Raw genomic sequence first — 24,446 nt, forward strand, 5'->3', positions numbered from 1 at the left:
CTCTCCCCCCCCCCCCCCCCACACACACACACACACACACTTAGGTGTAAGTAATAACTTCACTAAGAAAACAGTCAATGACTGATTAATCACAACATGCTACACTTCCACCCTACAAACTAATTCTTGACTCATGTGGATGGGTGAACATGAGGAAGTCTCTTGAGTTACTCGTGAGCAACCATCCGATCATCAAAAGACACAAGTTGTTGTAAACAGTGGCTGTTTGACGTGACCCAGGCAAGTGTCAGATAAACCAGTGCATGAGAAAAACAAAGGTTTTTAATTTAAAATGAAGACTGAGACCAACATCACCATCTATAATCTTGACTAATGCTTTCATCTGAAGGGACGCTGACACATTAGATACCATTTACTCACCCTTGCGCTATTTCAGACCCACCCATATGAGTTGATTTGTTCCAAGAAACACAAGTGGAGACATTTTCAAAAGTGTTACAGTGGCCAGAACCTGTCCAGCTACAAAGTTGACAAAAAGGCATCATTAAAAAGTCCATATGACTCACAAACTATTCCAAGGCTTTTTGATAGTCATATGATAGGTTAGTGTGAGAAAAAACCCATGGATTCAATGCCACTTTGGCACTACTGATGTTAAACCTGGTGCAAACACATGAAAACTAGAAACGTTGTCTTGCAATTAATATAAAATATGCTTAAGTGGAAGAACTAAAAAAATAAAAAATTTAACATAATAAAAGATATTTAAAAAACTAAAACTAACAAAACATAAGTCATAACAAAATTACTAAAATGTTAACTAAAATTAAAAATAAAAAAAAAATATACAAATAAAAGCTAATTATTCAATAGTATATTTAGAAACGATACTAAAATAACACTGCACAGGAGAACGTCCTAAGTTTGGGAACGCAAGAGTGTGAGTTAACAATGACAACACTTTCATCTTTGAATTAATTTTATCCTGCGCAGAAACAGAACAGCGGGAAAACACAACATAAATCATATTTGTTTGTACTTCAGGAATTCCGTGTATTGAGCAGAAATCTAAAAGCATTGTTCACATTCAAAACTAGATCAACCAACAATCTGAATACTCAGGAAAGGGCTGAGACCTTCATCTCGGCAATGTCTTGAACAAAACAAACAAAAAAAAAAGGTTAATTGGATATGAATTGTAAACACTTCCATATTTTAGACCAGTAGGTCCCAACCCTGGTCCTGGAGGCACCCCAACACTGCACATTTTGCATGTCTCCTTTCTCTGACACACCAATTTCATGTCTTGGAGTCTCTACTAATGAGCTGATGATCTGAATCAGGTGTGTTTGATTAAGGAGACATGCAAAACATGCAGTGTTGGGGTGCCTCAAGGACCAGGGTTGGGAACCACTGTTTTAGACCACGATGGTTTTGTGACTCCTTTCCTAAAGTCCTGAGCCAGTTGGTCCAGCAAAACCCATGGAGGCCATGTCCAACCATATGTTTACTCAAGCATGTGATAAAGACACGCTCTATGAATTTTCCTTTTTGTTTTGACATTTCAACTTCCTTTGCAGGGTAATGTCACTAAACATTCACGCCAGGAACATTTAACCACTCACACACTGAACTGAAATCAAATACAGAAACAACTGCAGCATCATTTCAGTTCATGTTTTCTTTATGCTAACAGTTCCAGAGTCGTTGAGGCCACTTATTCAAAGGCTCTACAATAGCTTTGTGAAAAGAATAAAACACAAAGGTGCAGCCTGTACACTGTAAACGCCTGCGATTCATTAAAAGATTCAAGCACACAAACACAAGAGCTGATGTGTCCATTCTGTCAGCCAGAGCCTTTCCTCATAAAATCCCACAGGCGGCTTTGGAAAGCAGCTTACACATTTTCAAAAGAATTAGGAACATACTCAATTCTTATTTTAATAAAAACCAATGATCTTACTTGTAATTCTTACAATGAGTCTTGATGAAAATCATCCTGTCTGGACACAACTAAGTAAAAATAAATAAACAAAATGCCAACTGTCCTATAAAATAGCCATAAAATAAAATTCTATATTATATTAGGCCTATTGGTATAAATACATTGAAATGTAAATATTATATCTTTATTTTTAGGGGACTACAGTAATGAAAATGTGCTTAATAATACCACAAGGAACCTTTTTTTATGTAAAAAAATATAATAATTAAAAAAACATTTTTTTTTTTACCCATTTTTGTTTTGTCAATTTCGACAGAACCGATTGTGGTTACCATTTACTCCCTACTACTATGCCATGGTCAGCATATACTGACGTGTCTTTGAGATAAACTGTAAAGATAATTTTGACTAACGTTAGCAGAAAGTCGTTTTTGCATGAAACTGACATAGAAGTTAAAAAATAATGCAAGAACTTTCTTTAAAAAAAGACAAGGAAGTACTATGCAACACATAGGCTACAGAATAGTTCAGAGAAGGAGAAGCTGTTCAGGCACAAACAAAATAATGCCGAAGAGAAACTAAATCAAACTCATAACGTTACCTCACTTTCAGATTTGAACAGCTTTAAAGTGTGTAACCGCGCTACATGTCCTATGGTGGGAGAGTTTCTCGCTTTTTCAAGAAGCAGCGGTAAAGTTTCTTTCTCTTACTCCGCCATGTTTTCTCAAGACACTTTCCTTCTCTAAGATTTTTTTTTCTCGGAAAAAGGAAAACGTCTTTCACTTTGGCACGCCACTCATTACACAGGAGATTTTGTAAAACGCCACGCCTCGCCATTATAATGCTTCAGTGCTGAAGTAATGCTCGCGAACGAATCGTTTTTTTTAAACCGACTCTTTTGAATGATTCAGTCGAACCGATTCGCAAAGTGATTCACATATCGCTGTAAAAAGATGAAGGGGGAGCAATATTGTAGAATTATTACTAATACTTAACATTGTTAATATTAACAAACTAATGCTGAGACGATTTTTGTTTTGGTCGCACCAATTCATAACATTTCTATTTGTAAATTTCCTGACACTATGTGACTTTGTTTTAAACTAAAACATTAGGAATGGCGGTAGGAATATTGTTAAAATTGTTAAAGCACACGTGGGCAGGCGATAAACTAATCCAAAAGACATTTTAACAATAAAAAATAGAGCGGAAAACATTAAGTGATGACTCGCGGTGAATCGATTCATTGAACGGATAATCTGAAAGAATCAATTCTCTAAAATGAATTGGACGCCCAAGTGCTGCTAGATCCAAATTACTTGGCAAAATGTATTGCATTTTGTGGCAGATTAGATGAAAATGCTTGTGAAAACATTCAAAAATAAATAAATAAATAAATAAACGAAGGAGGACCATTTTTGTCTGCACCTCAATTTGGTTCTAATTGTTAGCAAAAATGAATATAGAACAAAACAGCACTTTCAAATCTCATTAAAATAATTATGGTAAGTAGTGTGATGTATTGACCAGCAGGGGTCAGTGTTTATTACTGACAGACAAATCTAGCAGAAAGACATTTTATGTATACATTTTTCCTGTTTTTTAAAAAAGTAATCATATTGTACACATTAAAGCAGAAAAATCAAGACACGTATACATTGGGCCAGCTTGCTTACGCACATACACAAACATAATAACAAGCACATGAGTGACGGCATCAGCTTAATTGCATAATTAAAGCTAAAAAATGCATAAAATCCATTACACAGATGGGAGCCTACAATTGGATAATATGTCCATCTCTGTAATGCACTCTGATTTGATGCATTAATATACTTAAAGCCACTCAAAGAGCATTTGAAAACAAATAAATAATGTAGGCTATTACAGCTAGAAAATATACTGTAGGCTAAAATACAATATATTAAAAGTTTACAATGATTTTACTAGCTGTTTGTAGCCAATAGAGTATAAATGCACATTTGGTGAGAATTATAAGAGAAGGCTACATATAAAACAACACAACAGCAGTCTTTGGACACATGAAAACATTCCACTGTTAATTAAACACATTTGGCATTTCAATCTCTGCTCTATTTCGAAACGCGAAAGTAAGCTATTTTCTTTGAATGTACGAGACTTCCGTTCAGGTAAATAATTAAAAGTATAACAAACAAACAGTAAATGGTACACTCTAAGAAATGCTGGGTTAAATACAACCCAGTGCTGGGTAAAATAGGGACAAACCCAGCAATTGGGTTGTTTTGACCCAGCGGTTGGGTTACTACCCAGAAGGTTGGGTTAAACATTTAACCCCACCGCTGGGTCAAAACAACCCAATTGCAGGGTTTGTCCCTATTTTACCCAGCACTGGGCTGTATTTAACCCAGCATTTTTTCAGAGTGTAAGACTATTTGTTCGACAAACCAGTGTGTTTATGGTTATGATAATGAACTAAAATAATATAATGACAAATACCACACTCTAAAAAATGCTGGGTTGTTTCAACCCAATGTTGGGTCAAATATGGACTAACCCAACTGTTGGGTTAAAAAGCTCATTTAAAAATGTAACCAAAATTTAACCCAACAGTTGGGTTAGTCCATATTTGTCATAGTCCAACCCAGCATTTTTTAGAGTGCAGTTTGCAGCATAACCGAATGTTTTAGTAGAGCTAAATTAACTGAAAGCTAATGGCACCGGAAGCCTCGCACATCAAGTTAACAAATGGATGCGCAAATTAATGTGGATAGCTGCAACATTTCAATACTTAAGTCATTTTTAAGTTGTAAAAAGAAAAGAATCAACCAGCAGAAAGGAGAAACCGGGGCTAGTTGTTACACTTTTAGCTCAAAATAATAATTTTGAGAGTGGGTTTAGTTTAAAAGTCAATGTCTTTACAAACACATACACTCTAAGAAATGCTTGGTTAAATATAACCCAGCGCTGGGTTAAAAAGGGACAAACCCAGCTATTGGGTTGTTTTGACCCAGCTATTGGATTGTTTTGACCCAGCAGTTGGGTTGTTTTGAACCCAACCACTGGGTCAAAACAACCCAATAGCTGGGTTTGTCCCTTTTTTTACACAGTGCTGGGTTATATTTAACCCAGCATTTTTTTTACAGTGTACCTTACAGTCTTTGCTACAAAGATGCTTTTGAACATTTATATGGCAGGGGGGAAAAAGATACATATGATGTATCAGGAACATATGATGAGCAAATTGCAGGACGTGTTGTCACTCTATGGGAACTTGACATTAAACAGCCTATTACAGGCATTTCAGCTAAATATAAATACAGTTATAAACACAAAACAACTTTTGAAATGATAAGGAAATATCAAACCACTGTTTTTGCCAATAGAAATTGTAGTTGAACAAATTCTACAGAATTACAACATATAAAACATAACAACTTGGCTGGTTACCCGTAGGCCTATCTCGCGCAGAAATCCATGAATTTACCAATTAATCTTTATATTTCTCTTTACAAATGTTAATACTGTAAACATGTACATACATACATACATACAGATAAATATGTACACATTCAAAACCACCATACTGCCTTTTATTGTGTACAATTTTAGAGTTTAACATTTCCCCCAAAGTAATAGATATTATAATATCTGAATTTGAAGGGCAACAGAAGTATATTTTTATAGGCTTTTATATGTACATACTTTGATTAAACCCACCCAGAATCCCCCAAAAGCAGCAGTTTTGCTATGATGAATTCCAGTATTCACATTTTTTTAAATACATTTTTTTTTACCATGCTCTCTAATGAGCTAATGTGTTTAATTCACAGATATACTGCAGCCTAAATACTGTATATTCTGGCTATTTAAGCCATTTGTTGTCATATCAACTGAGCAATACAATCTGCATTTAATAAAACTGTTGTATTCAGATGTTCATGTTTTCTGGAGGTGTCGAGGTCTGTATATTAGAGGCACCGGTGAGTTTTAATGACTCTAGAATGGAGTGTCCATCTGACTTCCTTTGGCTCCAACAGGGACGACAACGTAACTCCCCTCTTGATATCGCATCCAACGTAAGTGTATTTCTTTCTGAACCTAACAGACAAACACATGTACTGCATAATATATAAACACAAAATCTCAGGAGAGACTTTGATCAAAACAAAACCGAAATCTAACATGTTATAAATGTGTGTATATATTTTATTATTTCATATTATTCTGATGGTTTAATCAGCTGTTTGGACTCTCATTCTGACGGCACCCATTCAATGCAGAGGATCCATTGGTGAGCAAGCGATGTAATGCTAAATTTCTCTAAATCTGTTCCGATGAAGGAACAAACTCATCTACATCTTGGATGGCCTGAGGGAGTACATTTTCAGTAAATTTTCATTTTTGAGTGAACTGTTCCTTTAATGTGATAGCAATTCATCTAATTTCTGATTTCTGTTGCTTCTTCTTCTTGTGGGAGCGTGTATTGAACTCGAATAACATCCAAAAGCCCAGTCATTTCCTTTTAAGAAAGTTTAATAACAAAAAATAACTGGAAATGTCAAAAAAAAAACTGTAGTGCTCCAATCTGGCAGGAAACAAATTCTAACGGTTCTTGCCGGAAATGACATCAGCATAATTTTCAATATTTATATGAAACATATTAAATTAAGTACAATTATTTAATTTCTTAATCCAAACAATAACTTATTTCACATCTATATAAATAAACAAATAACACTTGAATGGCTCTTACACATCCGGCCCCTAATTGGTTGGGCAGATGACAAACCAATTATCATAGATATTCAAATATTAAGAGCCCTTAAACTTTAACACTTTAAATAAGAAATAGCAACTTAGTTCTTTCACATTTCCTTTGTCTTTCTTCTTGATGATTCTTTGTTATTCTGCATACCTAAATTGCCTTCTGAATTAAACACAATTTGTTTACAGGTCTCTCTGATATATTTGTTTTGGTTTGTAGCTTCACTCGGCGTACAACTCCACTGGAGTCTGGCAAGGTTTCTATTACTCTTCCCATTATCCATGAATTGCGTGGGGAAGAACTGTCCACCACCAACACCACATCGCTTGGCTCAAAGTTCCTTTTAGGTCTTACCCATTTACTGCGCTCTTGTAGAATGGGTAGGTACTCATGAGTCCATCTACTCCAAAACAAATCTGCAAGATATTGGACCTGTTTCCAGCGTTTTCTCAAATATTGGTGCTGTTTTTTGAAGAGACCCGGTGGTAGGCTGGGTTGAGTTTTCAACAACAGTAAATGGTTAGGCGTCAGACACTCAAGGTCATTCGGATTGTCTGATGCACTAGTTATTGGTCTGTTGTTAATGATGCTTTCCACCTCGCACATGATGGTGTGAAGACTGTCATCGTTGATAGACTGTTCTTTTAAATGTCCTCCTTACTGTGTGGATTTGACGCTCCCAAACTCCACCCTGATGGGAAGCAGCTGGACTGTTGAAGATCCATTTAATGCCTTTCTATAGCATGGCATTTTCGATTTTGCTATGGTTCAGGTTTCTCAGTGCTTCTCGCAACTCTCTTTCGAGAGCGCATGACTGACACCTGTCCTCTTCTACTTATGAAGCGCCTCAAAGTGTTTATGCACGAGTCAGTGTCCAAGCTACCAGCTACTTCAATGTGTACTGCTCTAATTGTTAGGCAAGTGAACAACACTCCATACCTTTTCACAGTACTCTGGCCCCGTTTAACTTCGAAGGGTCCGAAGTAATCGACACCCACGTTTGTTAAAGGGGGTTTATCAGGTAGCAAGCGGTCTTCTGGCAGGCTTGCCATTTTTTGCTCTCCAACTCTTCCATTAAGTCTGCGACAAATTGAGCATTTATATATAAGGTTTCGAATAGCTGAGTTAGCTTGAGGGATCCAGAATTTTTGTCTGAGCATAGAGAGCAGGTAGCTTCGACCACAGTGCCCATATCTTTGATGGATGTCATTTAGAATGAGAGTGGAAATTCTGGAGTGCTTAGAGAGAATGACGGGATGTTTGGATTCTTCTGGCATGGTCGCGTTGTTGAGCCTACCACCCACTCTTAATATTTCATCCTGAAGCACAGGGTCAAGCTTGTATAGTTGACTTCTTCTCTTAAAAGGAACATTCTTTCTCAGAGCCTCAATTTCTTTTAAGATGTTTTGTTTCTGACTGTACTGAATGAGTTGAATTTCTGCTTGATTAAAGTCTTCCAGGCTCAGTGACTTTCCTTTCATTGTTGATCTGTATTTTTGAATTTGATCCTGTAGAAGGGCTGCTTGTTTCTTTGTGTCTTTCTCTGATTGTGCAATGGATGATTGGAATTGTTTCCTTGCTTTGCATAATTGTAACAATGTTTCTTTGAATCTTAGCATCCGTGCTGTTGCCCTTTTTGAATTGAGACCAGCCTGAGTAGTAATCAGTTAACTTACTCATAATGTCATTGCTTTCACTGATGTTGAGAACATTGACTTTGACTTCATTTTTTATTTCAGAAAGCCAAGAGGGTCGTAAATTGAATTGACGACAGAGAAAATACCTCTTCTGCTCAATGGCTTCTCCTTTACCTGGATGTTGTAAGTGAAGGTGTCATATTCTATACACCACTGCATGCCGAGTGCTCTCTCGATGGGCAGATAATCCTGATCCATGTCAAGGTCTTTTATTCCACTGGCCCTTTGATCTTCTGGGATAGACAATACCTTTCTACTATTGCTTACCCACTTCGTTAAGAAGAAACCTCCTTCAGAACACAAGCCTCTAAAGTCTTTTACTAGGTCAATTGCTTCTTTTTCTGTGCACACTGATCTCAAACAGTCATCTACATAAAAATTGTACAGAACTGTTTCAACAGCTTTTTGAGATGTTACATCTTGTCTGTCTTCTGCTGTCTTTCCCAGTGCATAAGAGGCGCAGCTAGGCGATGAAGCGGCCCAGAATAAGTGCACCATCATTCTATACTCCTCTATAGGTGCATTCAAGTTGCCATCTGGTCACCAAAGAAAGCGAAGCAGATCTGCATCCTCTTCAGGAACCCTCCCTTGATAGAACATCGACTCCACGTCTGCCATCATGGCTATCGGTTCTTCTCTAAACTTGGTGAGCATGCCAATGAGTGTATTTGTGAGGTTCGGACGTTGTAGCAACTGGCTGTTCAGAGACATGCTTTGAAAGGAAGCAGTACAGTCAAAGACCACTCAAATTTTCTTCTTCTTGGGGTGGTACACCCCGTGGTGTGGTATGTACCATACTCTGTTGTCGTTATGATCAAGCTGTTCTGTGGGAACTTTAACTGTGTATCCTTTCTCTATAATGCTCTTCATGAAGTTACTGTAGTCTTCAAGCAAACTTGTGTTCTTTTGAAGCCTTCTTTTCAGGTTAGCTGTACGCAGTTCAGCAACACATCGATTGTTTGGCATTTTGACTGATTCGTTTCTCAAAGGCAGTTTCACACAGTAATGCCCATTCTCAAACTTCATATTTTCCTGTACTGACCTCAAGAACAGTTTGGTCTCCAGGGACATTTCTTCCTTTTCTTCATAGTGGTATTCAGGAAAGTCTGAGTTATACTGCTGAATCAACAATTGCTCTATTTCCACCACTGAGAGACGATTTACTGTATGGTGCGGCAGTTTAGACCTTTCTGCAGAGTTGCTTTCTTTCTTGATGGTTCCATTCACCACCCAACCCAGTGCAGTTTTCACAGCATATGGTTCATCTTGTTGGCTATTTATGATGTACCATGGCTCCATTGCCTTTGAATTGTTGGCTCCAATTAGAAGACTGGAACATTTGCATTAATGTTAGGTATGCTTACTTCCCTCAAGTAGGGCCATTTGCTGATATCTTCTTGTTTAGTAATGTTCTCGTTTTGAACAGGAACGTTGCTGTGTGTAAAGACTTTAGGAAGCTCGAAGTACTTTGTGTCTTCCAGCGCACACACCTCCAGGTCTGTGAGGATAAAACTGCTTACTAGCTTCTGCTCTCCTGGCTTATCTTGACACATAGTGCTCAGTAGAATCTGAGTTGGCTTCCCTTTCAAGTTCAATTTCAGTTCTTCAGTACAAAAGGTAGCTGTACTTCCTGCGTCCAGGAAAGCATACGTTTCCACATATCTGTCACTTTTACCTGACTTGACTTTTACTGGCACTATTGATAACACAGTTATCTCCTGCAGACTCTGAGAAGTTGCTTGATTGGTGGTTAAGGGAGACCTGGGCCCATGAGATCTTTTTGTCAAATGATTCATCATCTTTTGCACTTTTGTGGTCCTCCTTAATGTGCAGAATGTCTGGGTGTTTTTGGGAGCATTCCTTACATTCCATTCTTTTCTTACACATCTTGCTAAGATGGCCTTGAGTTAAGCATCCATAGCACAAGCCCTTAAACTTCAGGAACTCCAGACGTACTTTATGTGGCTGCTCTTTGATTTCACTGCATGACTCGAGAGCATGACTTTTTGAGCAAAACATACATGGTTTCTCAAAGGCATTGACTATCTTGGGTGGACTGATCTTTTTTCTTGGCATATCTTGTGGCTTTCTATCTTCCATGCAAATGTTGGTTGCAAAACTGCTCTTACTTATTCCTTTTTTAGGATACTTCTCTTTCGGATTCGCCTTCACTGTTACAACATTGCGGTTGTCTAGTATGTCTCCAAAGAGAGGGTCCATGGCCACTTTTCCTTGACGATCAATAAAGTCAACTAAATGAGTAAATCTGGCTCTTACTCCTTGTCGCTCTTTGATGTCATAAGCTTCTGATCGCCACCTTTCTTTCATTTTGTATGGCAACTTTGAAATGACAACTCTCATATCGGTAGGATTTGTCCATTTCCTCCATAGACTCTCCAACCTCCAGTGTTGGAGCCATATCACCCTGCAGCCCAAGACTGGTTGCCCACTGATGCTAAGCAGGGCTGAGCCTGGTCAGTACCTGGATGGGAGACCTCCTGGGAAAATTTGATTGCTGCTGGAAGAGGTGTTAGTGAGGCCAGCAGGGGGTGCTCACCCTGTGGTCTGTGTGGGTCCTAACACCCCAGTGTAGTGACGGGGACACTATACTGACAAAAAGCACCGTCTTTCGGATGAGACGTTAAACCGAGGTCCTGACTCTGTGGTCATTAAAAATCCCAGGATATCCTTCGAAAAAGAGTAGGGGTGTAACCCCGGCATCCTGGCTAAATTCGCCCATTGGCCTCTGACCATCATGGCCTCCTAACCATCCCTATATCTGCTGATTGGCTTCATCACTCTGTCTCCTCTCCACCAATAAGCTGGTGTGTGGTGGGCGTTCTGGCGCAATATGGCTGCCGTCGCATCATCCAGGTGGATGCTGCACACTGGTGGTTGATGAGGAGATTCCCCCCTTCTATGTAAAGCGCTTTGAGTGCCCAGAAAAGCGCTATATAAATGTAAGGAATTATTATTATTATGTATTAATAATATGGTGCAAAGCATATGCACTCAAGGCTTTACCATCATCAGACTTGATCTGAGGCCACATTAAAGCTTTATCGATGTAAGCCCTTGCTATGATCAGCTCGTCTCCATAATGCCTTTGGAGAAGTCGTTTTGCTTCTTTGAAACCTCTGCTTAACGGCATATATTCACAGCTCCTGATGGGCTCTTGTGGTTCTCCTGCAGTGTATTGTTCTAGATAATATAGCTTGTGCTTTTCATGGTCTGTTTTATGTTCGATGGTATGCTCAAAGGACCTGATGAAGGATTTGTAGGTTAACGGATCACCAGTAAACACTTGGATGTCTTTACTAGGAAGATGAATTTGTCTTTGCTGTTTCACAAGCAATTCCGTTATGTCATGTTGTTTCTGCATAACATGTATTATGCTGTCGTTTGCTTGATGATTAGCACTGAGGCCAGTGTCTTCTGGTGTGCCTGGCTGTGGTGCTGCAAGTGACATGGGATTCGGGATAGCTTTTGTTCTACTTTTCACCACAGCTGAATGACAAGGAGAATAGTCTCTTTGCTCTGGTTTCAGTTCTGATTGCTTCAGGTGGATTCCTTTTCTTTGCTTAGATTGTACGCTGCTTCTGCCATCCTTTGAATGTTCATACTCTTTTAGTACATTTAATTTAGCATTGCTCTCTGCAAGTTCCGTTTCAATTTCAAGTTCAAGTTCCTCCATTTTTGCTTTGAGCTGCATCTTTTCAATTTCAAGTAGTTTTTTCTTTAAAGCTGCTCCTATTGCTAGCAAAGCTGCATGTTTTGATTCTTCTCATGCACATGCAGACAATACTGAGGAGGAAATTGATCCACTGTCAATATCTGAATCATGCTTCTGTTTTGATTCACTCTTGTTCACAGATACCTGCGAGGCACTGTCGTGAGGAGTAACATCATCCTCCATCTCATTTTGTCCTTTTCTATCACCAACAGCAGCCATCCAATCTTCCGTTTTCTTTACAAAAAGTCTCAAGGAATCCATTTTAGGCTCAAACCAATTTCTTTGATCTGCAATCTTTTCATCTTCAGGCAGAAGATCTTGAACTTGCGCATTTAAATCGGTAAACTCGGTTATCAACTGTGCAAAATCAAGTTGCATCAGATCTGGCACATTCTGCAGATTTCCATCATCAGTCATTAACCTTTCAATGGTTTTGATCTTACTGGTAAGAGCAAAAAATTTAGCTCGTCTCAAACTAATGCATCTGTGACGTTGCTCTTCTAATGCTCTTTCGGTGGGTTTAAACACTCTCGTGTTCAAAAACTGCAACGTCATCCTCTCCTCCCTCAGCAATCATATAATTCCACCCGTGCAACTGCTTGCAGATGATTAAAAGTACACGTAATACTGTAATTCATGTAAAAATGTATCATACGTATGCATTTCAGCTTCTTCAAACATGCATTGTGTCATCTTTATAGCCGATTCAAAAGTCCGTTACCTCATTCATGGAGCTTCAATGAGTAGGGACGTTCTTCTTTGTGACGCAGTTTTTAAAGGGTTAGTTCACCCAAAAGTTTAAATTAGCCCATAAATTACTCACCCTCAAGTCATCCTAGGTGTATATGACTTTCTTCTTTCAGACGAATCCAGTCGGAGTTATATTAAAAATTGTCTTTGATCCTTCAAGCTGTTTAATGGCACTCAGCAGGTGTTGCATGCATCAGTCCAAAATAAGTTAAATAAAAAGCACCCATCCATAAAAAAACGTCTCACACAGCTCCAGGGGGTGAACAAAGGCCTTCTGTAGTGAATCGATGCGTTTTTGTAAGAAAAATATCCATATTCAAAACTTAATAATCACTTTAATGTAGCTTACACCAACAGCTGTACATGGAAGCAGCTCCGGGCTGATGACGTATGAGTTCAGCGTTGCGCATGCGCCAGTGAGTCTCGTGAAAACAAATGTTTGTTAACAGAAGCAAAGGAAGCAAAGTTTCCTTACTTTAGCAAAGGAAAACCAGTCTCCTCTTGGCTTATATCGAAATCCTCCGACATTCTTCTTTACAAATCCTTGTTTTGTACTTCTAATTAGTGACCATTGTTTTGTTTTGATCTCTCCACTGCGCTTCCGCATTCGTCACTTCTGAGCGGCGCATGTGCAAAGCCGACCTCATATCTCATGCTCCCGGAGCTGCTTCCGTGAACAACAGTGAACGCAAGCTAGATTAAGTGATTATTACATTTTGAATATGGATATTTTTCTAACAAAAACGCATCGATTCGCTACAGAAGGCCTTTGTTCACCCTTTTTTTATGGAGGGGCGTTTTTTATTTAACTTCTTTTGGACTGATGCATGCAACACCTGCTGAGTGCCATGAAACAGCTTGAAAGATCAAAGACAATTTTTAATATAACTCCGACTGGATTTGTCTGAAAGAAGAAAGTCATATACACCTAGGATGACTTGAGAGTGAGTAATTTCTGGGCTAATTTTAATTTTTGGGGGAACTAACCCTTTAATCCACCGGAGAATAAAGCCGTGTCCGCTATTTATAATCCGCGATCATCAAACATTTCCGTGTTCATTCACAGACGATCCTCTGTCGGTTATGTCCTTGTCACAAGCGCGGCATCCACGCACCTTTAGTTCACTTTCCATCTCCACAGAGCGAGTTTTTTGACTAAATAACATGATAGCAATCCATCTAATTTCTAATTTCTGTTGCTTCTTCTTGTGTGAGCGTGTATTGAACTCGAATAACATCCAAAAGCCCAGTCATTTCCTTTTAAGAAAGTTTAATAACAAAAAATAACTGGAAATGTTACACGGTCAAAAAACTGTAGCGCTCCAATCTTGCATGAAACAAATTCTAACGGTTCTTGCCGGAAATGACATCAGCATCATTTTCAATATTTATATGAAACATGTTAAATTATTTAAGTACAATTATTGAACAATTTCTTTATCCAAACAATAACTTATTTCACATCTATATAAATAAACAAATAACTTAAATGGCTCTTACATTTAATATATTGGTTTTGTTAAAAATTATTTTCGTTAAATGCAAGACTGAAATGCAATGCATTATCATTATTTATCCTTAATTGTGTATTGGCCTTTAAGCAGTCCTCTTGTTAATTCCCCAGTCTGTTTTTTAATCAAATTAACAAAGACTGGCAAACATGCTTGTCAAGGATTTTATTGGGCTAGATTTTGAGTACAAATCTTGTTTAGGCATCTGAGAACGCTGATTATCTCCATTCAAAAACAAACCTGACTTGCAGAATCAACAGTAAACAAGCTGGTTAGTCCAGATATCGGACTTGCATGCATTTTTACAGTTGTTAAAAGCATAAGGGCATTGCATTTTTGGAATCTAGCTTTCAGCACATTATTTTGAATTTTGGTGTTTATTTTGTATTTTTATGGTGTGTGAGAGCTGTCATATAATAGGCCTAATGACTCACCTCCTGGTTCAGGAAACAGTAGAGAACTGCCACAATGAGGCCCTTAAGAAAATCAATGAAGAGAAAGTCAGTTTTTGTCAATTGAATAAAATGTTCCTCAAATCAAATATCATAGATCCATCTCTCTTCCTCTCCCTTTCATCTCAGTGTTTTGAGACAAAACAATTTTATGCTGTTAACACTGTTTACACCATTCATGCATGCATCTGTGTATCTGTGTTTTTCGAGTCATCCGGATCAGATCCTAATCCTTCAGAAGTATCCATGAGATTAAATGTATGACGGTCCAGTGCTGAAGTACACATCCACAGTGAAGAATCAGATAATTCCACACTAATAACATCCAACAGCTTACACATTTTGCAGGTGTCACTCTGAATATAAACATGATAGGAATCGTTCATTAATTCTTATGCTGTTAATTGTTCTGTAGAATCCAAAAGGAACCATTCTGAAGAATGTTTGTGCTTGTGTTCGAGTTCAAATTTGTTCTTTTTAATCAATCAAAAACACACGGCGCAAAAACTGTCCAATTCATGAACAAATGACTCTTCTAAACTGGTTGTTTTTAGCAAATTAAAAACATACAGCACAACTAATGAAGTCAGATTCTCAAACAAATGACTCTTTTAAATAGTATTATTTTATTTTAGTTAATCAAAAACAGACAAAACAACCAGTGCAGTCTGATAAACAAGCAAAGGACTCTTATGAGCTTGAGTTTGATCATTTTAGAATAATTTTGCACATTATAATTTCTTGTGCTAGACATTGATTGAGTTTAAAGATGGTATCCATAGAACTACTCTTCAATTTTCTACTTTTGTGTTCCATGGAAAAATACGGGTTTGGAACGACATGAGGATTAGTAAATAATGGCACAATTATCATTTTCAGGTGAACTACAGATACTGTCAGATCAGTGGCACATAAATGCTGCTGTAGAGGTGTTTTTAAATGTCCAAGGATCAGTGAGTGATAGCCTTGAAGGTGGCTAAATCAAAATATTGCTCTTTTTGAGCAGTCTGACATAGCACACACACACCTCAATATATACTATATATACACAGGTTATATATATAGTATCTAACTGAGATGTCCTAAGATACCAAACCTGTCACTAGGACCGCCGTAGGCTCTGTAAACAGCAAATAGCAATCTGAAAACTTGAGGTGCCTCTCTGCCTGTCAGTCATTTTGCACATTCGGGGTGAGCTGACATGTCTGACTAGTCAAGATAAATGACACAGTCTTACTTCAATGTTAGCCTTCACAGAAAGTAATTAGCATTAAAAAAACGCACATCACGGACATCATATTAAACCTTTACAAGAAGGTAACAGCCTTCCTGTTATGTTTCTCGAACTCCTGCATGGAATTAATTTTTAAAATTAGTCATCTGCCCTTCAGGAAACTCAATTAGTGTTCCATCTAACTAAGTAATATCTCTAAAGCCCCAATGTCCATCTCCTATCTCAGGAGATCACAGGTGAGAATGAGGTCTGCTCTGAGCTTGTTTTGATCTGAGCTCATCTGAAGGCTGGAATACATGACTTTAAAAATCTGAACAGAATACTAGACATCATACACTTTTGGATTTTGTAAATGGTTGAAAATGGAGAAAAACTGGCCATCATTTACTAAACGACTGGCAATAGCACACCGACCACAAACTCTTGTAGAAACATGTGCTTCATTGTTATCATGTGACTCATTAAAAAGAAAAAGTAATCCGTTAGTTAATCAGACTACAGTAGTTGCACTGCATGTTTTTAATTGAATAAAAATAACTGATTTAAAAGTTTGTGAATCAGACTACTCTGGTTGATTTGTACGTTTTTGGTTTACTAAAAAAGAGCCATTTTAAAAGAGTCATTTGTTTGCAAATCAGACTACGCTGGTTGCTTTGTATGTTTTTTTTTATTAAAAGAATAGTTGTAAAAGAGCCATTTGTTTGTGAATCAGACTATACAGTGTTTGCTAAGTGTTTTTGATTTAATAAAAAGAACTGGTTTGAAAGAGTCATTTGTTTGTGAATCAGACTATACAGTTTGTGCTAGGTGTTTTTGATTCAATAAAAAGAACTGGTTTAAAAGAGTCATTTGTTTGTGAATCAGACTATACAGTTTGTGCTAGGTGTTTTTGATTCAATAAAAAGAACTGGTTTAAAAGAGTCATTTGTTTGTGAATCAGACTATACTGTTTGTGCTAGGTGTTTTTGATTCAATAAAAAGAACTGGTTTAAAAGAGTCATTTGTTTGTGAATCAGACTATACTGTTTGGGCTAGGTGTTTTTGATTCAATAAAAAGAACTGGTTTAAAAGAGTCATTTGTTTGTGAATCAGAATATACCGTTGTTGAGGTGTTTTTGATTCAATAAAAAGAACTGGTTTAAAAGAGCCATTTGTTCGTGAATCAGACTATACTGTTTGTGCTAGGTGCAGTGCCGATCCTAGACTTTGGGGGTCCTACGCAAAAGTGGGGTGGGGATTGAGAACAGTGTCTCTTCCGCGGATCGGTAAGCTTTCAACTGTTTTTTTTAGTCTCGAGCAAGACTAAACACGACATTCACTTTACATGATTTGACTGATTTTTACGTAGAAAGGGCGACAGCACACCGCATTAAAATAAATGATCATTCATGTTTTCATAAACGCTGGCCAAATTCAAAAACAAAACTAAAATGAAATCATCTTTGAGAGCAAGAGGGCCCCCTGGTGTTTCGGGGGCCCTACGCAGCTTGCATATTTTGCGTATAGGGAGGATCGGCTCTGGCTAGGTGTTTTTGATTGACTAAAAGAATAGTTGTAAAAGAGTCATTTGTTCATGAATCAGACTACGCTGGTTGCTTTGTTTATGATTGGCAAAGTCATTTGTGCATAAATCGGACTATACTTTTTGTGCTGCATGTTTTTGTTTGATTAAAAAACTGGTTTAAATTAATCATTTATTCATGAACCAGGCAACAAAGGTTGCTTTGTATGTTTCTGATTCACTAAAAAGAACCATTTTAAAAGAGTAATTTGTTAATTAATTGAACTACACTGGTTGAACTGTACTGTATGTGTGTGGTTCACTAAAAAAGAACCATTTGAAAAGAGTCATTTGTTTGTGAATCAGACTGTACTGTTTGTGCTGTGTGTTTTGATTTAATAAAAAGTTAAATACAGTGGTTAAATACAGTCTTAACTCGTTTGTGAACTACACAGGTTGCTTTTCATGTTTTTAATTCACTAAAGAGAACCATTTTAAAAAGAGACATTTGTTAGTTAATCAGACTACACTGGTTGCACTGGAAGATTTTGATTCAATAAAAAGAACAGACTGAAAATTGTCATTTGTTCATGAATTGAACTATACTGTTTGTGCTGCATGTTTCTGATTCACTAACAAGAGCCAGTCAGAAAGAGTAATTTGTTTGTGAATCACACACTAAATTCATGAACTCCAAGTGCCGAAAATCTGCAGACTGGTTCTGGTTTTACCAACTAGCATCAACACATCTATCTGGGCAAAAGACGTGACGTGTATTCAAGCCTTAAAGGGTTAGTTCACCCAAAAATGAAAATTCTTGTCATTAATTACTCACCCTCATGTCATTTCAAACCGTAAGACCTTCGTTCATATTCGGAACACAAATTAAGATATTTTTGATGGAATCTGAGAGCTCTCTGCCCCCCCCATAGACAGCAATGTAATTACCACGATCAAGGTCCAGAAACGTAGCAAGGAGATCGGTAAAATAATCCATGTTACATCAGGGGTTCAACCGTAATTTTACAAAGCTACGAAAATACTTTTTGTGCGCAAAAGGAAAAAAAAAATAATGACTTTATTCAACAATTCGTCTCCTCCGCGTCACCCTGTAGTGCCATTTTGGAGAGTATCCGCTGGACGTAAACACACGGATATGCTGTTTTCGTTCAGATCAAATCACAACAACGTAGGAAACAGATCCGGCGTGACGCAGCTGACACAGAACAGTATACGCTGTCTACGTCCAGCTAATACTCTCCAAAATGGCGCTACAGGGTGAAGCGGACGAGACGAATTGCTGAATAAAGTCGTTTTTTTTTTTCTTTTGCACACAAAAAGAATTCTCGTAGCTTCATAAAATTACGGTTGAACCCCTGATTGCACATGGATTAGTTTACCGATCTCCTTACTACGTTTCTGGACTTGGGAACATTTCAGTTGTATTGCTGTCTATGCAGGGTCAAACAGCTCTCAGATTCCATCAAAAATATCTTAATTTGTGTTCTGAAGATGAACGAAGGTCTTACGGATTTGAAACGACATGAGGGTGAGTAATTAATGACAGAATTTTCATTTTTGGGTGAACTATCCCTTTAATAAGTTTATGCGTGCTGTGTTTGTGTTTAAGCGGTGCTGTGATGATAGCGGGGTGAATAACCTGGAAGGAGCCCAGACACAGCTCGATGCAAAGCCGCAGGCTCACGTTGAAGTATTCTGGGAGGAAGTTGTAGACCATGTAATGAGTGCCGAAGAGAGGGATGAGGAGGAGGGTGGACTTGGTCAGTCGCCTGAGGGGAGGAGAGATAAAGGATGAAGAGGAGGAAGGGTAAGAGTAATTGGGCAGATTAATGCTGAGAGATTCTGGTGAGTGGACTTTATGGATTCAAACAAGTAAGAACATGATAAGGCATGACTTCAGACAACACCGTAAAGGAATAGTTCACGAAAAATCAAAATACTATCAATATTTACTCACCCTGTCATTACAAATACTTTGAGGTCCCTCACTGTTTAATATATTAAAATTCAAATCACTCACGGATCAATAAACTCGCTGTGTTTTACTATATTAGCACCACTGCACACAGTTTTAGTGCAAAACCATCAAATAATCTGACAGAAACTCTTAATAACACAGATCCTAGAAAGCGTAGCTGTCATTCACAGGCCTGTGTGAATATAAACATAACAGCAGCAAACACTCATTTTTGGCAAGAACAAAGAGTCTCTTCATGATAGCACCATTAACGGGACACATAACCAAACGCATACACAAATCTATCTCCAAATTATCATTCAGTGCTCTTAAACATGAGCTGTGCCAGGCAGAAATGTACTGGAAATCATCCTCTGACACATGGATATAAAAACAGTACTGAAATTTGATTATGTTGCTTGGCAACAGCCTACAGTTTGACTATAGGAACTGGCAGAAGAACGGTTTATTTTGATTATTGTTATAATGAAAACATTTTCAGTTGATTACCATAATCATATACCAAAGTACTTAAAAGCATACCATGTACATGCCCAAAAACCATGGTACTGTGTCCAAAAAAAAGTACTATGGTTTTAATTTTATTGTTAATACTTACAAAAAAAACTACCAAAAAGAATGATATTTTGGACATGTACCATAGTATACCATGCTATTCTTGGAAGTACCCAGGTGTACCAATGAAATGTCAGTACCATGGTATATACGCAAGTACCATAGTTTTACCATTTCATACCATCACACACAATCTCAAATTATTATCTATAATCAAGGTATTTATTTACAGAGAACTACAAGGTACTTTAAAGAATACCATGAATTGCCATGATACCATATCCACATGTCATGGTAATGCCATGGTCATCTATTGAAGCATACAGCCTTTTTTCATAATACTATGGTATTGATAGAGTACAACAAAATATTTAAAGGGGTCATAAATGGCACCAAATACACAAAATAATGATCTTTAAAAAAGCATCATATGACCCCTTTAAGAGAAAAGAATGGTATTGAGATGGTCCTGTTTGAGTTTCTTGTGGGCTGTATTATTATTGTTGATTATTATTTAATTCATTTAAATAAAGTTTAAATAAAATAAAATAAAATTGAAATATTAGATGAAAAACTTTTGCATTGGCAACTAGTTGAAATAGTACTAAAATTACTACAACTAAAACTGCTTAATATTTTCATGTAAGAAAAAAACGCTATACAATACCATTCAATTGTTGTCAATTGAGGAAAATATGATTTTGAAAAAAATCAATACTTTTATTCAGCAAAAATGCATTAAATTGATCACAAGTGGCAGCAAAGACATTTATAATTTTATTTAAAGAAAAATCTAATAAAGGTGGTTCAGTGTACTTTGTATTCATTAAAGAATCCTGAAAAAATAATAATAATAATTTCCACAAAAATGGTTCAACATAAGAACCATCATTAAAAATTGCGCACCAATAATAATTGAGCCACAAATCAGCTTATTAGAATTCAGCTTTGCCTTCATAGGAATAAATTACATTTAAAACAATCAAATTGAGAAGTTATTTTAAATGGCAATTTTTCACAATATTACTGTTTTTACTGTATTTTTGATTAAATAAATGCAGCATTGGTGAGAATAAGAGACTTTATAAAAACATTTAAAAAAATCTTAATTATTCCAAACTTTTGGTTGCCAGTGTATATACATTGTATAAGAAAGTGAATTCAAAATATTAATAACACTGTAATAATTCAAAGTAACTTTGAATTAAAAATGCCTAAAAATATCGGATTTCCTGTGGCAGTGTTGTCATAATCAGCAGTGCTGTTACAGTATCTGGTGGGCTCTACGGGGGAAGTACAGTACAGTAGAGACGAAAGAACAAAGACACAGCACCTAAGAGAATCACACTTCCAGCAGCCGCCGTAGCTAAAAATGATCAAAGGATCCTCACAGTGACAATGATGTCTCGAGTCCACAACAATCTCCTTCAGCAGCGTTCTGGGAACTCAATTCTAATTCCTGTCAGCATGCAACGTTTGCTTCAGCTTTACATCTGTAGTGCTTATCCGTGAATCTCAAAGTCACTCTCAATGCATTTCATTACCACATCCCTGGAGTTCTTGCACGTTTATGGGGTTTGAAAGAACAACTTTTGCATAACATCCTGTCTACAAAGACAGACTCATTGTTACCGTAAGACATTATTTCTATATAATCTTCAGTTATATTAAATAATATTTATAACTTGAGTGCAACCAGTTATGTTAGCATATGAGGCACATTTTTAACCTGACAAAATATTTTTTTTTACAGTTCAGTTCAGCAGTTGGTGGAAAAATAAAAATGGTGTCTGATGGAGCTACTAAAAGAAGTATGTTTCAACTTAAGATTCAATTTCTACTGATTAATAAGCATTACTTTACATCTGTAGTGCTTATCCGTGAATCTCAAAGTCACTCTCAATGCATTTCATTACCACATCCCTGGAGTTCTTGCACGTTTATGGGGTTTGAAAGAACAACTTTTGCATAACATCCTGTCTACAAAGACAGACTCATTGTTACCGTAAGACATTATTTCTATATAATCTTCAGTTATATTAAATAATATTTATAACTTGAGTGCAACCAGTTATGTTAGCATATGAGGCACATTTTTAACCTGACAAAATATTTTTTTTACAGTTCAGTTCAGCAGTTGGTGGAAAAATAAAAATGGTGTCTGATGGAGCTACTAAAAGAAGTATGTTTCAACTTAAGATTCAATTTCTACTGATTAATAAGCATTGTAGTCATTAAATATTTTCTTTACAATAAGGTTGTAGATTAAACATCAGTTATACACTCAGCATGAACTATACAAATTATATTTTTGCAGCGTTTATTAATCTTGGTCAATGTTAATATCCAAAAATATTACTACATTACAGTGTTGTTATTGTTAAGTAAAAAGTAAAACAATATTTTGGCAAATTAAATTAAATTAATTAGAAAAAATGAGAAACAAATATTACAAATTACGCCCTGGCAACTAACTGAAATAAGTTTAGATTGAAGTACTAAAACTACTTAAACTGAAATAAAAATAAATGAGAGCTAAATAGAATTTACAAAAGTACATAGAATGAAAACTGAAAATATAAAAATAAATTCAAATGATTAATATATAATATATTGTAAATAAATATGCAAATAACACTGATATGAAAACATTAGTTAATGAATTATGAACTAAAATGAACTAGATGTATATTTATAAACTAATATTACCTTTCAGTTCATAATACCTAATGCATTTACTAAAGTTGATGTATTGAACCCAGTAGTTTGTTAGGCTTATTGTAAAGCTCTCACCACTTGAGCCACACTATCAATCCCACAATCCTCCACACAGACCTGCTGCTCAGCTCCCACAGAGAAGGAATTGAAAGCACCCACTCATCGCCACGCCTGAGGACACATGCAGTTCCTGTCCTGTTTCTGATAGCCCTGCTCATGGGTTTGCGGTGTTGTCTTGTTTTCTGTACCTGTACTGAGCTGAATTGTTGAATTGGATCAAGCGGGGGTTCAGTTTCTGCACCAGAATCCTGATAATGTTCATGAAGAGAAGGAAGTTCACCTGGTTGGGCAGGAAAACAGGAAAATATGAGCTGAAAATAAGTGTGTGTGAGCCAAACCCATTCATCCATGTCCTCGTGCTTTATTTCACCCCTATGGAAACTACAATGGGACCCTTGATGATCCACCAATAAGGAGAGTCTTCATTTATGTCCCAGCACCTGGAAAAAATCCAAAGGCCTGGATAAGACAGAGCTGATTTAAATCTGCATCTTCTCTGCTCTCACAATCCATTAAAAGACTAATTTCCTGTCCTATTATTGGAATTATTGTGTTTCTATGTGGTTGCTGGGGTGTTCTGGGTCATTGCTTACAAACCCAAGTCTTGTGATATTCTGGTTTCCAGATAGACACCCTCAATGTCCTAACCAGTAATTTACAATAAAGCAGCAAATGGCAAAAGTCATTGCTTTATCATAGGGCTGTCATTCATTCTAGAAGAGCGTTGCACGGGTGTCAATCTGGGACTTCTTGTAGCAGACTAGCTGCTGACGGAAAACATCAAAGGCGATGAGACTGATTTCTGTATTGTGCACTTGGCTTTAGGGGCTTCTTTAAATCCCTAACCCTAGTATGAACGAGCACCACTAAGTAAGGTAGGGGAAAATGTGCACTTACTCTGTGTCCTCAAAATACAGTCTGGAGCAGATCCAGAGGACGATGCAGACCAGTGGAAAGCCTGCGAGAAAAGACAAGAGACAGACAAAAAAGATTATGCTGTTAGTGAAATGGAATCTTACAGAGAGTGTTCAATGCAACTCTGTTAAAAATGAGCAGGGATAATAAACATAGAAGCTATTATTATCAATGATGATCACGATAATGACACTAAATGTAGAATCTGAAGCAGTTTACAGACTTTATTGAGTGATATCCAGACAGAAGCGCATTAAAAGAATCAGAGCTATGCTGTATGAAATATTAAGTGCCTTTTAGTTTAATTACCAAAAGTTGGCAAAATCCAAAATTAATAGTTTAAGCAATTATGAAAATAAGCTTGAATGTTTATGGAAATTAGACAGCACTTAGAGACCATTCATAAAGTATTAAACTTATTTCCAGTTTCCAGTGCTTATATATGCTTATATATATACATATGCTTATATATATATATATATGTATAATGTGGCGAGTATCCCGAGTCCAGATTAGCGTCGCCCTGGAAATGCCGCTGCCACACTGATCACCGACGCACAACACCTGCGCGCGATGAGTGGCGCACCTGGAGCTCGTTCCTGCTGGCCTTAAAAGCACCATGTATTAAACTCATTTCCAGTTTCCAGTGCTTATATATACATATGCTT

The 24,446-nt window shown here is 37.1% G+C and overlaps 2 protein-coding genes across 2 annotated transcripts in view; both read right to left on the bottom strand.

Moving 5' to 3' along the window:
- The window catches only part of LOC107558742 (G-protein-signaling modulator 2-like), a 21,282-nt gene extending 18,559 nt beyond the window's left edge, over positions 1-2,723 (bottom strand). Inside the window, exon 1 of the mRNA XM_016242412.1 lies at positions 2,508-2,723. The gene's annotated coding sequence lies outside the window, so the exon portion shown is untranslated. The remainder of the gene's footprint in view (positions 1-2,507) is intronic.
- Positions 2,724-5,041: 2,318 nt separating this feature from the next.
- ghrhrl (growth hormone releasing hormone receptor, like) overlaps positions 5,042-24,446 on the bottom strand; it is a 30,338-nt gene continuing 10,933 nt past the window's right edge. The window contains exons 7-12 of the mRNA XM_016242387.1: positions 23,761-23,821; positions 23,234-23,303; positions 23,052-23,143; positions 19,192-19,321; positions 14,779-14,820; positions 5,042-5,986 (exon numbers count right to left, since the gene is read on the bottom strand). Coding sequence (XP_016097873.1) covers positions 5,885-5,986; positions 14,779-14,820; positions 19,192-19,321; positions 23,052-23,143; positions 23,234-23,303; positions 23,761-23,821 — 497 coding nt within the window. The 3' untranslated portion in view covers positions 5,042-5,884. The remainder of the gene's footprint in view (positions 5,987-14,778; positions 14,821-19,191; positions 19,322-23,051; positions 23,144-23,233; positions 23,304-23,760; positions 23,822-24,446) is intronic.

The sequence above is a fragment of the Sinocyclocheilus grahami genome, unplaced genomic scaffold, assembly GCF_001515645.1.
Source record: "Sinocyclocheilus grahami isolate Dianchi unplaced genomic scaffold, SAMN03320097.WGS_v1.1 scaffold657.1, whole genome shotgun sequence".
Classification (NCBI taxonomy): Eukaryota; Metazoa; Chordata; class Actinopteri; order Cypriniformes; family Cyprinidae; genus Sinocyclocheilus; species Sinocyclocheilus grahami.